This window comes from Diabrotica undecimpunctata, chromosome 5, assembly GCF_040954645.1.
Source record: "Diabrotica undecimpunctata isolate CICGRU chromosome 5, icDiaUnde3, whole genome shotgun sequence".
NCBI lineage: Eukaryota > Metazoa > Arthropoda > Insecta > Coleoptera > Chrysomelidae > Diabrotica > Diabrotica undecimpunctata.
This window is the reverse complement of record NC_092807.1, coordinates 103000682-103019270: the sequence shown is the minus strand read 5'-3', so window position 1 is coordinate 103019270 and position 18589 is coordinate 103000682. Positions and strand designations below refer to the sequence as shown.

The following is an 18589-nucleotide window of genomic DNA, read 5'->3' as shown; positions in this document are numbered from 1 at the left end:
CTCCTAATATTTGCTCCTAACGCCACCTGCTAACATATTGACAAAGTACACGTTATTTACTTTTAAAAAACCTGTCAAATTCAGACGAATTATTAATTTAATATTAAAATGTAAATAAATATCATTTGATAGTAAGTTTAATTATTATACAGACTAAATAAGATGTTTGAAAATAATAAAATTTTATTTATATGAAATTATCTTAAAAAGAGAAGAGTCATAAAAATTCACACATATGATTTATATTGTTATTAATTAGATGGCATTTAGGACTTTTAAAACGAATTGAATAAAATTTTATTGACAATTTTATAAAATTTTTGACTTCTCATTAAATGTCTATATTTTGTTAGTTATTTGTCATGCAATTTTTAATTTAAACCTGCACTTTACCATAGAGAAAAAAGTACATAACGCCAGTATATAAGCTTCGCTTTAAAAATGTGTTCTTTTCGGAGAAGGCGTTACGTGTAGTGTCATAGAATAACGGTTCTTCACATCGATTTACTAGTCTTGATCAATTCGTTTCTAGTCATCATAATAATCATTAAAAGTATAGCCCAGTCTGGTTAAAAAAAAGGTCGAAAAATTTTTCGCAGATATCTGAAGCTTTTTAGGACATATGTGGGGGTTACTAGATGACGAATAGATGAAAAAGTACTCGTATTTTTACCTTGCGTTTTTTCAAAACAATAATTTATGGTCACAATTTAATTTTTTGTCCATACTTTTTTTCCCTTATATTTTACATAAACAATATTTATATCAGTTTTTTATATTAAGAATATCTTTATTTTCCCGTTTTTTAAATTAAAATTGATAAATAATTTACGGAGATATTTGCAAAAAAGCATTTTTTTGCACTAATTTATAAATTTGATTAATTTTTTTTATGAAATTTGCTAAATGTGTCTAGCATCATTAATAGAGCAAGTTCAATAGTTTAAATATTTAGCTCAAAAATAAATAAATTAAATACGTTTTATTTTGTTAATAAAAAAATTAATAAAATTTAAAAATTAATGCAAAAAAACTTCTGTTTTGCAAATATCTCCGTAAATTATTTATCAATTTTAATTTAAAAAACGGGAAAATAAAGATATACTTGATATAACAAAATTATATAAATATTGTTTATGTAAAATATAAGGGAAATTACATGACAAAAAAACAAAGTATAACCATAAATTATTGTTTAAAAAAACGCAAGGTAAAAATACGAGTACTTTTTCACATATTCATCATCTAGTAACCCCCACCTATGTCTTAACAGCTTCAGATATCTGCGAAAACTTTTGCAGTGAAATCGATGATTTTTGCATAACCAGCCTGGGCTAGTAGGTTTATATTAAAATCCGCATGAAAAATACCTAGCATACAGACATTAAATAAAAGGGATTCAAGCCTTGGCCGTCATAAGGATACCAAGGCGGCCATGCCGCCAAGCTAGCTTCTGCAAAGAATATTAAGTTTATTTAAAATTATCTTAAGCATCCTTATAAAAAAGTAATTTTTTAGTTAATGTCTGTAAAAAGGCTCTTTACTATGTTTTTTCGGTAGAATTGTTAAAGTTTAATGTTATTTGTGAAAGAACAAGTTTTTAGTGATGCAGCGTTGAGAATTTATTTCTGGTTGTGCATTACTTAGAGCAAGACGAGCATACCCTTACATGTACTGGGTAAATGATTATACAATCTTAAAAAAAACGAAGAAGACGAAGATATTAAATAAGAAGTCAAAAATAAAAAAATATATCTGTTAATGAGAGATTTGATTGGTAACAATTGATATAATTTAAAGATCATAAATGTCATCCAATTACTAAGAATAATGAATCATCCGTTTATATTTTTATTTTCACTTCTCGTTTTAAAATAATTTGATACAAATACAATTATTATTTTTAAATATCTTTCAAACATTTATAAATTACTGCACAAATAAGAGTTTTTGCAATTGTGTCGGTCAACTGTTTATATATTTTACTTTTGAATCTAGCCAATTAAAGGACTTTTAAGATCTACAATTTTTTTTAACCATTTTTCTCCAAAATGTATAAGAAATTTATAGGCAAAAATTGTTTTCTCACTTTTTGTGATCGTTTAATAAAAAACAAACCAAGATTATCTGGGTGTCTTCAAGGATTTGTCATCAGCTAGCTCTCATATATCTTTTAGAACATTCACAAACCTGTATTTCAGCTGTTTTTTTCTTTACTGGCCTAATAAATAAAGCTGCTTTAAGACAGCTTATTGATAGGATAAAAAATATTAAATAGACATTTCGTCCCAATAAGAAGAAATAAATCAAGGAAATGGCACTGTTTAAAAGTGAAGGGAAGTGTTGGATCCTGGGAACAGGTTTTAGTCCTTAAGGCGCGTTTTCACGGGTCTGTCTAGGTTGAACGATTTGGATCGTTTAACCATAATTCGATTTGTGGGGAAAGCAAAAAGGTTTACACGACAGGCGATGAATGTTGAATTAATTGTGGTAAAAATTGTGGCGTTACGTGAAATGATTAATGTAGGAGTGCAATTAATTGGTTGTGCAATTGAAAAAATAGCTAAATTAAATAAAAAGAAAAAAACGAAGGTGGTGGACCCGACATTGGATTTTAAGACAAAATACCCATTATGCATCACAAAGCCTGCTCCAAGAAATGGTTGTGGAAGATCCAGAAATCATATAAGAATGGATAATGCTTATTTTAAAAAACTTTTGGAAAACACTGCTAAGACAATTCAAAAAAACGATACAAATATGCGTGAAGCATTACCGGCAAGGCTAAAATTGCAACTAGATCTTCGATTTCTAGCCACTAGCGACAGCTATGCGTCTCTCGAAGCCTTGTATCGTCCAGAACCACTCTTTAGTGATTTCAATACTTTGCTCAATTCACGATTGTATGTGGTTATAATATTTTTTATTTTATTTTTTGTCATTTTCAGACACATTGGGCTTATTTATGTGTTATAGAATTGCTTGCAATGCTGCTCGCCTCACTTGTAGATTGCGATAAAGCTCGGTTTGTGGATTCCATAATACATCATAGTTTTGATTAGCATCCAAAAATCTTGCCATGTCTGCATCTGACCATTTTTCAGTCATTTTTTTCCAAAATTACAGCTTGTTGCACTAAAAACAACTTTATACACGCTAGAAGTACTCTACTCGGCTTTCGGCGCGTTATGTTTCCGTTCGAAGAGGTGTTTAAACATTCGATTATAGTCGTTCGACATCGGTTCGGCGACAATCGCCCATCAAAAGTAGACAGTCTTTCTACTTTCGTCTAATCGACTAACTAAATCGTTCAACCCAGATCGACCAGTGAAAACGCGCCTTTAGAAAAAAAAAAAAGGAACAGTAGTCGGTACTATAGACTGGCGCGGAGCTTTAGACTATATTTTCTGTATTTTTTAAATTTAAATAATTTATTTAAAATTAAATAAAATAATTTTATTAGATATTAATTTTTATATTTTAAACAAATTTAATAAATTATGTTTTCTCCTAATATCACCTAATGACGCATTAAAATGCATACGTTATTTACTTATGACAAACCTATCAAATGCAGACCAAATCTTAATAATAAAATATAAATAAATGTCATGCAAAAGTAAATTTAATTATTATATAAACTATGTTTAAATATGTTTAAAAATAATTAAATTGTATTTATGTAAAATTATTTTAAAACGAGAATTATTACTCGCATAAAAAAACAGATGATTCAATGTTGTTATTAATCAGATGATTTATGATTTTTATTACATTTTGACAAACGGTACAAATCGAATCTTTTAGTGACAAATATTATTTTAATTTTTTACTTCCCATTAATACTTATTGTCTATACTTTTTTAGTTATTTTCACTCAATATTTATTAAACTTGCTTAGAGCAAGTATATGGTGACTAGAAACTTATTGATCGAGAGTAGTAAATCGATGTCAAGAACCGCTACTCGATTACGCTACCTGTGACGACGCCTTCTTGCGGCGCTCGCCTCAGCATTTTACCGTAGAAAAAATAGTAATACAACGCCAATATAGAAGCTTCGTTTTAAAAAATAATATGAGTATAATTAACAGATATGCTCGAAACAAGGAAATGTTGATAAATTACTTACGAACAATGTGAACATCTGCCAAAACACGATATAAAAATAATAATCGAGGATGGGAATGCAAAAGTAGGGAACAAATCTATGCAAAGCTGAAAAGAATAGTAAGTAGAAAAAACAAATAATACTGGCCAACGATAAATGTTTTGCAATGAAATATGTTTCGAAAAGGATAACAAACGGAGATAATAAATGTTATTGATTGACTTTTCTTTCATTTTTTTATCGTTAACTAATTATCAACAGTAGAAACTAATTGAAAATTTGTAGACACCTGATGTCATCATAAAAAAAACCCATTTCCACTTTTAAATTGAAACAGATTGTACAGTCTTCGTGATATCTTTACCATATTTATAAAACGTCATCATTGATGAAATTTTCGGTGGTTCAAACGGGGAATCGTCGGAAGAAAATTACTTTTCTTGTTCTTTTAAAAGCGCCCGAAAGTTTCATCTAGAAGTATTTTAACGAACTTTTTAATGTAAATAAAGAGTTTTAAGAGTTTCCAAATATAAACGAATACATTTGTTCCGATATTTTTCTTTCGTACCTCAATGGGCCGTATTAAAACGGCGTTTATGAAAAAAGTTCGACATTAGAAGTTCGGGAAAGGAAAACTTTTACCTTTTTTTTATAGAAAACTCGGGAACGGCGGTATTAAAAATGTGTATTATTTGTTTGTAATTGATTTTTTATCAAACCCATTATTCGTGTGCTGAAAATAAATTCGTCCTAAGTAAATATTTGCAAAAAATTAATTACCTAAAATAATATACTAAAAATAACATGGAAAAGCGCGAAAAATCGACCATAAACAATAGAAAATTGAGGACCTGAGTTTATGAGAAGGAAAACAGTTACAGCGTTCATATTTTAATAGTTTGTATCCTAAGGATTGCATTTCAATATGAGAAGAGTTAAAAAATGGAGTTCTAAAACGAAAGACAGGGCAATTAAAAAGTACAGTCAAATTCGAATCGAGAACAAATTAAAAATCACAGATACGTTATTGAGACAAAAAGACACCTAGAAAGTATATAAAAAGGATTTTGATAAACAAACTTGATATACATATTATAAAATAGCTGGAAATAAAAAGGTAACTTCGGATTAAATTTTGAAATAACTTTAAACATGAAACAACCAAACAAGCAGTGGGTACAAAATATAAACAAAAAATCAAGAATGAATGGCCTACAGACGATATAGAACTGCTGGTCGAACGAAAAAAGAAATGGCTTAGGTCAAAATCAGAAGAAAACATGCACAAATATATGAAAAATAAAAACGACATGAGAAAAACAGATACAGCAGATAAAAATGTGTAGGATAAAAAATGTCATACATACCAAATTAATACCTACATAGGAAAATAAAAACACAGAACTGGAAATTTATAAAGTCAAAAACAACAGACAGAACAGAAAAAAATATCAATAATAGTATGTCAAAATATCCTAAAAAAGCTGTAATGTCATTAAGAAATAGCAGAACAAGTGATTCTAAACCAATAGATGCTAAACTCCTCAAATGTGACACCGAAAAACTATACCGTTAGATCACAAAAAGTGTTAATGTGTATAAATGGACATTCCGTTCCCAACCAACACAGAAAGTGGCATACATCTCCTCAATACACAAAAAAAAAGCTCTAAGAAAGACATCAATAATTATCGCGATATCTCAGTAACTACTACATCTAGACGTTTATATGGAAAGATAATAAAGGGGCCTTATAGAAAAAAAATATTGCAATTACCAGGAGAAAGAACGAAGTGGATTCAGGGCTAGAAAGTCTTGTAGTGATAATGTGTTTTGATTACCTAATCATGTAAGATCAACAATTATTTATGTACTTTTTCTTTATATACAAGGTGTTTACTTCATAGTGATATCGAAATAAAAATTGTCACAAATCGTTAAATACTAGCATGAAACTTCATATTGTAAGAACAGAGAATATTAGAGAAATCTAAATATAATAAAATATACCTGGTGTCCTATTTAAAAAATTGCTTTACCACGTAGATATTAATCTTCTTCTTCTTCAGCCTTCATTTATCCATTGTTGGACATAGGCCTTCTTCAATTGCTTCTACGCTTTTCTATTTTTTGCAATTCTCATCCACTGCTTTCCAGCTACAGCTGTTATATCGTCTATCCATCTCTTTTTGGGTCTTCCACGCTTCTTTTTGTTTCTCGAGGTCTCCGCAATGTGACTTTATAAGACCACCTGTTAATGTCTTGTCTTGCTACATGTACTACCCATTGTAATCTCAATGTCGCTATTTTTTCCATGATATCGGTTACTTTAGTTCTTCGACGTATTTCGGTGTTAGGAATTTTGTCTCTGAGGCTTATATTTAACATGGCCCTCTCCATGGCCAGTTGAGTTACTCTTAATTGTTCTGCCATTTTTCTTGTTATTTCCATAGTTTCCAATCCATAAGTTGCAACTGGTAGTATTCAAGTGTCATAGGTTTTTCGTTTTAAGTGTATTGGGATTTTTTTGTCTTTAAAATGAAGCTCAACTAACCAAAAGCAGTCAATGACAATTGTATCCTTTTTAATTTCTAGGGTTTGATTTTCCTTTTCGTTTTTTATTGCATGTCCTATATATATATATATATATATATATATATATATATATATATATATATATATATACATATATATATATATATATATATATATATATATATATATGTATATATATATGTATATATATATATCCTCTAAAATAACAGCTGAACTGGTAGATGAAAAAAGGGGTTGAGGTTAATTGGGTATACAGCTGATTGAAAGCCAAGTGTACTCTGTTCAACAGTTCATTATATTTATAGATGAGAGCTACAATTATTTAAAACGTGGTAAAATACAATTTAATAATAGTCTGTTGTTTATATACTTACTTGATTGAGGTTAATGGCAGTGCGATTTATTTTAATAACATCAAGTAAAAATTTGTTTGTTGGTACAATGTTGATTGTAGCTATCTTCGACACGTAACATTTAGTTATATAATTAACGTTCAAAAATTAAAATATAAGAAACAAACTATATATATATATATATATATATATATATATATATATATATATATTGTTCTATCTTTTCTATATTGATGTTATCTATCGTGATGTTTTCTAGGCTGTTGCTTAATATCTTTGTTTTGTCGAGATTCATTTTTAATCCTATTTTATTCGATTTGTGATTTAAATCGTAGCATTGATTTTAGTTCATGGATATTTGCGCTTATTAGTACTATGTCGTCTGCGAAACGCAAATGGTTAATATATACTCCATCTATTTTTAATCCCTTTTCGGCCCAATTTAGTTTTTTGAAGACATTTTCTAATGCCAAAGTAAATAACTTGGGTGAGATGGTGTCGCCTTGTCGCACACCTTTGACAAGGTCTATTTTCATAGTTTCCAGATCATCATCTATTTTTACGTGAAAAGTAGCATCATCGTATATATTCTTAAGGAGGGCAGCATATCTTGAATCTACTCTGGCGTCGTCCAATGCTATTAAGAAAGCCATTTCTCGATACTGTCGAATGCTTTGTGATAATCGACAAATGCCAGATGTAGTGGTATGTTGCACTCTATTGTTTTTTCAATAACTATCCAGATTGTTTGCAAGTGATCGATAGTGCTGAAACCCTTACGAAAGCCTGCTTGCTCCACTGGTTGGTATACATCTAGCTTAGCTGCCAATCTATTTGTTATTATTAGGGTTAGTAGTTTGTAAAGGTGTGACAATAAGCTTATTGGTCAGTAGTTTTCTATATTTGCGGCGTCCCCTTTTTTATTTTAGATATTAATCAAACTGTAGAATTTGGCATATTATCCAAACCTGGATCTTGAAATTGTGCCATAATGGAATTAAAGACCAAGGTCGTATTAAAAACACACTCTGTGTAGTGTAGATAATGTTAATTCGAATGTAATTTGAGTCATATTTAAATGCGAAAATTTGATTTTACCTTATTCTGTTACTCTCATATATTTGAATGTACATAAAAATTATATAATTACGTGAAATTTGGGCTAATTTTTTTACGATTCGCTTGTGAACTTAAAAATAATTGAAGTGAATGTTGCAACAAAGTAACAATAAGTAATAATTTATTGTCCAGAAATCGTCGTATTTCAACCGAGAGTCAGCCGAATTTAACGAATTGACTACAATTTGAAACATTTTTATTTCGAAGTTTCAGCCAGAAGCCGTTAACCGTTATCTGAAAGTAAATCTAAGTTTATGCACTTTGCAACTATCTTAATTGCGATCTGAAAATTTACTGCTTTCAGTTGTTTTTCACAAACTTCAATTAATTTTTGTGTTGTTTTTTACTCATTTAGTTAAGGGTTGTTATTCTTAATTAGTACATGATACTTAGATCTAATTTTAGCAATGCTATTAATCGGTGTTTAGCTGTAAATTTACTGGCAGAAATACATTATTTATTTGCCTAATATTTTCACTGACTTTGATCTTGGCACTACGATAGAGTCATTGGACTAATGACTTCGCTAGAATAATTTTTGAAGTCCATTTGACAATCAATTCAATTTTTAATCTCTTTAAAAAAACAGCTATTCCCACCTTATTAACCGATTTTATGTTATTAAAATGAGTTTGGATACTTTTTGACTATTATATAGACACAAAAATGTATAACAAAGAAACGTTTATGCGGCAAATTTTTTAAAACTTTCGAATTCTTTAGGATTACAAAACTTTTAATTTACGTCATAATTTAAGCAATAGTTTGGATTTTTCGCTTTATTTGTTACTGAGAAGCAACCACGAATTTGATTATTAGCCTTCTTTATATGTAATGTTTGTGTATGTGACTTTTCACATAAACCGTTGAAAAAGAAAGTATTGAGAAAATAGAAACACTGTATGATATATGAATAATATAAAAACTCACCTGCTATCACTGGAACATCAAAATCGAATTGCTGGCTGACGCTAGATGCTGAACAAATCTGCCTCGTTTTTATCAGAGGCGGGTTCTTGCTTTGGGATATCGCCACGCTCCTTCGTAGGTTTCCCCTAGTGGGAGAAGGGGGAGGATAAGAGATACCCCGATGGGTAGGGCTCAACAATTGGCTTCCATTCTTCCCGCTGGGCACTGACAGCGTGTTTTGGTTGAGGTTGAGGCTCATGCTACCCAAGTTAGGCGAGCCTAACGTTAGGTTCGGAAGGCTCTGTCCGAGGCTGCCGTATGGCTGGACTGAGAGGGTGTTGGGGGTCTTATGGAAGAGTCTGAAAGGAATAAGTACATAAAGATAATGTACGGATAATTTTTTTTGGAAGCGTAGCTTTCTTATCGCAGGCTACGGACGGAGCGCTGGATCGCACTGAGGCGTGAAAAAAATAAAATCGGCACAAAAAACTTTAACGACTGTAACGACACATCGCGCAGCCACACACTACTCGCGATCACACACTACATGGAGTATTAAAAGCAATGCCATGCGTGTTTATTAATAAAATAAAATAAAAATTTACTATGTTTGGCTCGAATAAGTTAAAATTTATATTTAAAATAAGTTTGTTTTTATATATTTTATAAAGTAAAATAAAATGAAATACAATCTAATCGAATCAAATATATAGAATGGAATCAAATAAAATTTCGATTCAAATCGATCATCGAATCGAATTGAATAGATTCTCGAATCAAATCGTATCGAATCGATTATCGAATCGATTATCAAATTGATTATTGAATCAATTATCTAATCGAATCGAATATCGAATCGAACCTATTATCGAATCAAGTCTATTATCGAATCGAAACGATAATCGAATCGAATCGAATCGATAATCGAATTCAATTGATCATCGAATCTAATCAAAGTGGTAATTTTATCGAATCGCATCAAATATCGAATTTAATTGAACCTATTATCGAATCGATTATCGAATTAATTATCGAATCGAATACCGAATCGATTATCGAATCTAACCGATTATAGAATCAAATCGAATCGATTATCGAATCCAATCGATTATTCGAACTATTGAATTAAATCGATTATTGACTCGATTATCGAATTGAATCGATTATAGAATCGAATGTAATTGATTACCGAATCGATTATAAAATCGATTACCAAATAGAATCGAATCTATTATCGAATCAAATGGAATCGATTTTTAAATCGATTATCCAATTATCGATTATCGTATCAATTATCGAATCGAATCGATTATCGAATCGAATTGATTATCGAATCAAATCGAATCGAATTGATTATCGAATCAACCAACTCGAATCAATAATTGAATCAAATCGTGTCGAATCGATTATCGAATCGATTATTTAATCGATTATCGAATAGATTATCGAATCCTTTATAGAATTGATTATCGAATCGATTATAAAATTAATTATTGAATCGTTTATATAATCGAATTGATTATCGAATAGAATTGAAATAAAATAAAATAGAAAAGAATGAAATAAAATAAAATAAAATTAAATTAAATAAATTTCAGTAAATTAAAACCATCGCTCCTTGCTTAGACTATAAGAAAGCTATGCTTCCTCTCCTCGGTCACTCGCAGAATACCACATCCCGTTTATTTTAAGGAGCACTAACTAAATAAAATGAAAAAACAAAATTAACTAATACTAAAAAATTCATATAATTCAAACGCTACCTATTGACGTACCTATTTTTAAAGGAATTTTTCTGCGACACAGGACTTTTGTCGGGGGGCAACGGTTGAACTCCTTCGTCGCTTGACAGAGAGCCGGTCCTGTTCTCGTTTTCGACAGAGACGGCTCTAGATTGATTATTGACGGAACCGACCGATGATTGGTCGTTCATCTCAACTGATCCACTACAAAAAGAATTTAATTTAACACGACAGCTAAAAAAATTCATATTCTTTTATATTAATTATTAGATAATCTTCCATGGCCTCCAGGTGTTACAAATTATTTCAGTTATAACTTTAACGTATACAAATCTGATAATGATAATAATTTGTAGTTAAAACTTACCTATGACTATGCGCTAGGCTGGAGACTCGACTGGCTCGAGAAGATGATGCTAAAGGTGACCGAGGTATGAGTTGAATATTGCTATAGTCGTTTTCCAAATTATAGTCGAAGCTATAGTCAGTGTCGATGCTTTCGTCTGCTGTGTAGCCCATTTTTTTCGCTTGTGCGTACAATGTTTGCGCCTTAGCTATCCCCTCTTTCCAACCCTGAAACAAAAGAAGCTTGATATATTTACAAGTTTTAATTTATAATTTAACATGCCTAACGAGGCTTAAGACAAATCTGAACAGAATGGAAAAATAATAATAATATTAATAAATATTAAATATATTTACAAAAATAACATTTTTATTCTCGAGAGAGAAAGAGAGAGAATATATAATACCATGACAAGAAGTATCCTCACTTATGGGTGTGAAAATTGGAAAATAAATAAGAAAACCAAAAACAAAATAAGAGCAACAGAGATGGAATTTCTAAGGAGAAGCTGCAGAGTAACAAGAAGAGATAGGATAAATAACATGGAGATTAAGAGGAGAATGGGCATGAACTCCGACATAATAGACTACATCGAACAGAAGAGGTTAACCTGGTACGGACATGTCAGAAGAGCAGACCAAAATCGGTGGATAAATAGAATAACAGAGTGGAGCCCGATAGGAAGAAGAAAGAGAGGCAGACCCCGAAGATCTTTCAGAGATGAGGTGGACGAAGCAATGAGTAGAACAAACCTACAGGAAGGGGACTGGCTAAACAGGAAAAATTGGAGAAAACAGTTGAGTGAAGGAATACAGTGAAAACTGTGGAAATCCTTGTATATATATATATAGAGAAAGAGAAAGAAAATATATCTTCTGTCTCTCTCTTACCTATATCTTACATATGTAATGATTTTGCTAATTCACTCCCGTAAAAATTTCTAACGTCGAATGCGCGTATAGAAATATAACTTCAAAAACTCATATGCTCATTACTTGGCCGAAAATGTATCAAGTTGCTTGTTTTCCAAATTATTTTTACCACTGTTCATATTCCCACTGAACTTCCCACCGAATAGTTTCTAAAACTACTAACAACTTTAAGCATTTCTGTGAACTTCTATTCTCTTATCTCGGAAGAAAGTCTCGCTAACGATCATAATTTAACTAGCACGTCGAAAATTAGTGTAGCATTGGAAAGTTTCTTAGGACTACAACACAAGAAATGTTTCGTACAATAAGTAATACCGAATTACTTTCGCTGTTACGAAACATGCCGAAATCCTTTCGAATGGATAATTATTACAGTTTGAATAATATAAAATGTAAGTTGCTGACTGTTCAGAAATGAATTCCTAAACGAATTTTAGAGTTTTAGAATGTTATGTAAGTTTTCCCGTCTGTCAACTGAAAGACAACAAACACATCGAAAAAAGGGGTAAGATTTCAAGATGTGGCATTTCACATAGATACATTTAAAATGGTGAACATTGGGATGTTTATTCAAAAGAAACAGATGGATTAAATAAGTTTTTGGAGACCAATAAATAGGCAACAGAAACAACCAACGGTGACGAAATACATTTGATCATAATTGTGACAATTTCAACGACTTTAGGAAAGAATATATTCAGAAAAGGAGTACCTAAGATGCTTAGAAATGGAAAAGTATTTAGTTAGTAATAAAACTACACGGAGGCTTTAAGTGGGTAATGTTTCCAAGTGTAGCTATAAGATAAGGAAACAAATACCAAAATTAGACCAGAGAACTAACGATTTTCCCATGACACTCGTTGATATAGTTATCTAACAACTGTTTTTAATAAATCTGGTCATAAAAATATGTAAAAGATTAAACGTAATTTTTTACTAATGAATAGTATATAACAATGTAATATTGCTATTTGATTTTAAACACTAAACATAAATCGGCAAATTACATGGAAAAATAACACCATTTTACTGGAAAAACATAGAAAATCCTTTAAAATTACGATTTGTAAAGTTATTTCTGTTAATTTGTTGCTTAACAAAATATTTTCAAAAAGCGATTTATTGCAAATTATTAGTAACATTTCTTAAAATGCACAAAAACCTTTGAATTGGAGTAAGAATAAGGGTAATATCATAAAAATATTCAGCTAAAAAAAATTTCAGGAAGTTTAACTTGAATTCTTCTTAAGGTGCCTTCTCCATTACTGAAGGTTGGCTATAACTACAGCAAATTGCTCTCTATCTTGAGCTGTTCTCAATATCTAATGTGTGTCCATGCCTGTCCAGTCTCTTACATTCTTTAACCAGGAGCATTTTTTCTTCCTGGACCTCTTCTTCCTTCCACTTTCTCTTCCATTATAAGTCGTAGGAAGTTATATTTTTCTCCTCAGTAAATATGTCCTAGATAACTCGTTTTTCTGTTTTTTACAATATTTAGGAGTTCTCTCTCAGTACCCATTCTTCTTAGCACCTCGTTGTTGGTCACGTGCTCTGTCCAAGAGATCTTCAGCATCCTCCGAAAAACACACATCTCAAAGGAGTCTATACGCCTCATGCTTGTAATTCCGAGAGTCCATATTTCCACTAGGTATAGTAATATGGAATAAATTATCCAACGATAACGTAGAGTTTATTAGGAATTTTTTCATTCGTTAAAATGCGGACCTAGCATATTCTATACGAGCACGTATTTCGACCTCGTGGTCAAGATCGTTTGTTATCCAGCAACCAAGATACTGGAATCTTTGTACTGGTTCTATATGTTTGTTATAGATACAAATATTAATGTTATAGATACAAATAATTAGATACAAATAATTAGATACAAATAAAAATTCACTTGAATAGCTATTGCAAATATTGTTCTGAAGCTATTTTCTTTATTCTTGTTATGCTTATTCCAATATTGTACACTTTTTGTTATAGTTGCACCTCTTGCTAATTTTTTAATTATTTTCTCTAGAGTAAAATGGCACCTTTCTTGAGATTCTGTTGCTTTGAGGACATACAGCAACCATCTTACAATTTCTTCATCAAGATGTAGTTCAAGCTTTAGAGGCAAAAGGTGTCCCGCAGCATCTAAAGTAGGTTTTCCAAAGCCAGCTTGTTAAAATATTCAAAATGATTAAAGAAATTTAATTTAGAATATAATTGAACGCCTAAATCTCTCACATTTAATATAGCTTAAAGTGATTCATCATCTAAGTTTCAATTATAAGACAGGTTATTAATTCGTCTAGAAAATCTATAAAATCTAGAATTTAATAATGTTTGTATTTTGAGAACGATTTTCGAAGTAGAGATTGAAATGTCAATAAACTTATTTTAACATTTAATTGTGGCTTATGTCCATTAAAATAGTAATTAGCTATTGCAAAATTAAAATTGTTTATCTTAAAAAGGTTTTATCCGCAAAGTTACTATGCGTAAACTATTAAGTCGCCATGAATTCTGAAAGCACCAAATCGAAGAACAGGCTTATTTTATCAAATTAAATCATTTTATGATTAAAACATTTATGTTAAATACTGTGAAATAATTTGCAAAAATACTGTTATTTTAAGCTTATAAACAATTAAAATAACTCCTATGATCCTTAAAAACCTTGTTAGCCCCCTTTTGTTAATCCACCGGGGTTTTGTTTATTAAGAATAAAGTTCAAGTTTAGACAATAAAATTTAAAAACGATTCCTTTAAAAATGCCGTCCATAATGCGCTAAAAATAAAGGGTTTAAAAGCGAAGCGGTTTTACTATTTTAAAAACTAAATTCATAAATTCAAATTTATAAAAGTCGCAATATATCCGGTTCTAATTAACGAAAACTTATGTTTTTTTTTAATTTGGTGTACCTCGTGGCGCAAATCATAAAATGTATTAAGTTAATTTCTGAGTTGTTTTTTAGGGGGGTAATTTGCTTAAAATGCACCAAACCGAAACTAGGAAAGAAAAACATAATAACCATAAAAATTAACAAAGACAACTAAAAGTAAGTAAATCTAATATAGCAAACTCAATTGAAAAGTTCTACACCGATCTGTATCGTTTCAGAAACGATCCCCCCACACTCCCAAACCAGAATTTGAGAAGGCAGATAACAAATGTCAACTCAGAAGTGATGCTCGAAATAAGCCACGAAGAAATAGAAAGAGCAGTAAAAGAAATAAAAAAGAAATAAAGCTTCTGGAAGCGATGTAATCCTAGCAGAAATGCTGAAGGAAGGCGGAGAAGAAGCCATCACATATCTAAAAGTACTATTTAATAAATGTCTATTCGAAGGCAACATACCCGAATAATGGAATACTGCTAAAACAATACTAATACACAAAAAGGAAGACACAACAAACCTGAAAAATTATTGAATAATTTAACTTCTTTCACAACCTTACAAAACCTTTACAAAGATTATTACAAACAGGTTAACAATTAAATTTGACGGATATCAACTAGTAGAACAAGCCGGATTTAGAAAAGGGTACAGCAGCTATGACCATCTATATACTTTGAAAATCCTAATAGAAAAGGCTAACGAATACAATCTCTCATTATGTCTAGCTTTTATAGAATATGAAAAAGCTTTTAATAGCGTAGAACTGTGGGCAATAGAAGAAGCATTAGTCAACAACCGGATCGACTCTAGGTACAGAATATTAATACATAATATTTACGAACCAGCTGAAATGATAGTGACGTTGGGTAATGTAATCGAAACAAGACCAGTAAAAATCAACCGAGGCGTAAGACAAGGAGACACAACTGCCCTAGAAGATATCTTAAAGTCAATAGACTGGGAAAATAAGGGAATCCCTATTAACGGCAGATACTTGAACCATCTTAGATACGCAGATGCTGTAGTACTAATAGCCGACACGTGAAATGTACTGAATACGCTGATTGAGGAGCTACACACAGAATCCCTAAAAAAAGAGTGAAAATGAATTTCAGCAAAATTAAAACAACAAGGGACAGAGATAGAACACGTAGAATAATATACATATCTGGGTTAAAATATCAAGGTAAGCAAAGAAAATCAGACTACCGAAATAAGCAGACGTGTAAACATGGGATGGACAGCATTCGGAAGTCATATGTACTTAAAAATAAAAATATACCACAAAGACTGCGAACCGAAGTGTTTAATTCCCGTATCCTACCTGTACTTACATATAGAGCTCAAACCTGGACATTCACTAAAATAAACATGGAGAAGATCAGAAAAACTCAGAGAGCTATGGAACGACAGATGCTGGGTATCTCACTCAAAGGCCATAAAACCAATGAAGACATTCGTAATAGAACAAAAGTAAAAGATGCTGTCGAAGAGACAGCTAAACTGAAATGAAAAAGGGGTTGGAAATAACGAACGTCTTAAGGATAGGCGATGGATTAAAGAAATCGGGAATTGGCGGCCATATGAAGCCAAAAGACCACGAGGAAGACCGCAAATGCGCTGGAGTGACGATATTAAAAGAACTGCAGGGCCAATGTGGAAACGTCCTACAAACAACAGAGATGAATGACGAGAATTAGGAGAGGCCTATATTCGGCAATCCGAATAGAGAGAAGGGCTTTAAAAAAAAGGTTATGAAATATTATTTAACCTAAAAAGTTACGTATTATAGTTATAAATAATATCCTTTAAAACAAATTTTACAAAAATAATAATTTTTTAATTAAAAAATCAAATCTATACGTGTTAATTTTTTTTGAACTATGCTTATTATTTTCACTATTACTATTTCTCAAAATATTACAGATATATTCTACACAAATTAATTGTTATAAACCGTTGTATAATTATAAATAAATTATTCTGTATATATAATGAATATATTACAATTTACATACTTAATTTTACAATTCAGTTTATAATTATACAAAGTTTATAACAATGTATGTGTTTAAAATATATTTTTAATGTTTTTCAGTCACGAAAAGTATGTAATTCTAAAAATAATAAAAATAATTCAAGAAAAAGTTACACGTATAGATTTGATTTTCAAATAAAAATTAATTTTTTTGTAAAATTTATTTTTAAGGGGACTTTTACTTTCTAAATAAAAAAACAGACAATGTTTAAAGATTAAACAAAAAAAACTATTATATTTATGGTCACAATTTTTTCCATTTATTATTAAGGATTTAAGATATACAAAAAAATTTTGACACTTTTAGTTTTTCACCACTGTAAAGGGCGTCTTCCAGAAGATGCATTTACATTTGGGAGACAATTTTCTGCCCTTCTCCAACATTTTTTTTTAATTTCAAAGGAATATAGTTCTTGAGACTTAAATCTAATAAATAAAACTTAAAAAATTAATTTTTTTTTTAATTTTTAAAGTGCTTTTATATGCGATTTTATAATAAGTTTGAAAAAACGTCTGTTTTTGGGGACGAATTTACCCCTGTACTAAAAAGTTTAGGTCGTTTTTGAAGTTATACTTCTATACGCGCGTTCGACGTTGGAAATTTGTATGGGAGTGGATCGGCAAAATCATTACGTATGTAAGATATAGGTAAGAGAGAGATAGAGAAGATAAATTTTCTCTCTCTTTCTCTCTTGAGAATGTATGACCGAGAACTGTCAATTTTGAAATACATTACTGTTATGTCTAATTGGCAAATTTTTTGCGTGTTTTGTTCATACGGTTGTATATGTGAGTTCGAATCCCAATACGAATTTCCTTTTTTATTTTTGAAATATTTAAAAATCCCATGTTAATTTTATGCGAAATGCGAAATTTTAAAATAAAATGAAAATTTACAACATAATCCTAGTTGTTGGATTTTAACCTGATGATGGAACAGTTGTTCCGAAAACGTTCGTGCTTGTAATGTTGCCCTTTTAAGGGTTTTTATAAAATAAAATATACCCACATACAAAGACTAACCTCTTTTATTTTTATCTTCCACAAACATTTTTTAAAGTTATAAAAGCGAAATTTTTAAATAAAATGAAAATTTACAACATATATTTTCTCTCTTACTCTCTCCAGAATAAAAATGTTCCTTTTGTAAATGTATTTAATATTCATTAATATTTTTTTGTTAATATTACTATCATGGTAAATTAAATATATGCGTAAGTAAGTTATGTATATTGTCATTTTTAAATACTTATAGATATTGCATTTTAATTTGTATTGTTTTATTATATTGAATTATGTTGCAGTGTATTGTATTGTATTTTTATATTAATAACAAAATAAACAATGAATTTTACTGCAGAGTATGTGTAAAAATTTTTTTGCATTCAACTTCTTTCACACATATATAAAAATAAAAATATACATTTTCATCAAAATATTGATTCAATCCTTCATTTACTATACTCCTATTACAGGTCACTGTTGTTTATATACAGCAAACGATGAACCATATACCTATATACCTAATTCTGTTTCTCTTTCTGCTCTCTCTTACCTATAGCATTACATATGTAATGATTGTGCAGATTAGCTCCC

The 18589-nt window shown here is 30.4% G+C and overlaps 1 protein-coding gene across 3 annotated transcripts in view; it reads right to left on the bottom strand.

Moving 5' to 3' along the window:
- The window catches only part of LOC140441591 (uncharacterized), an 803694-nt gene that overhangs the window by 67385 nt on the left and 717720 nt on the right, over nt 1-18589 (bottom strand). For all 3 annotated transcript variants that reach the window (XM_072532421.1, XM_072532420.1, XM_072532422.1), the window contains 3 exons: nt 11157-11362; nt 10823-10993; nt 9069-9406 (listed from right to left, as the gene is read on the bottom strand). In XM_072532421.1, the coding sequence (XP_072388522.1) occupies nt 9069-9406; nt 10823-10993; nt 11157-11362 (715 nt within the window). The remainder of the gene's footprint in view (nt 1-9068; nt 9407-10822; nt 10994-11156; nt 11363-18589) is intronic.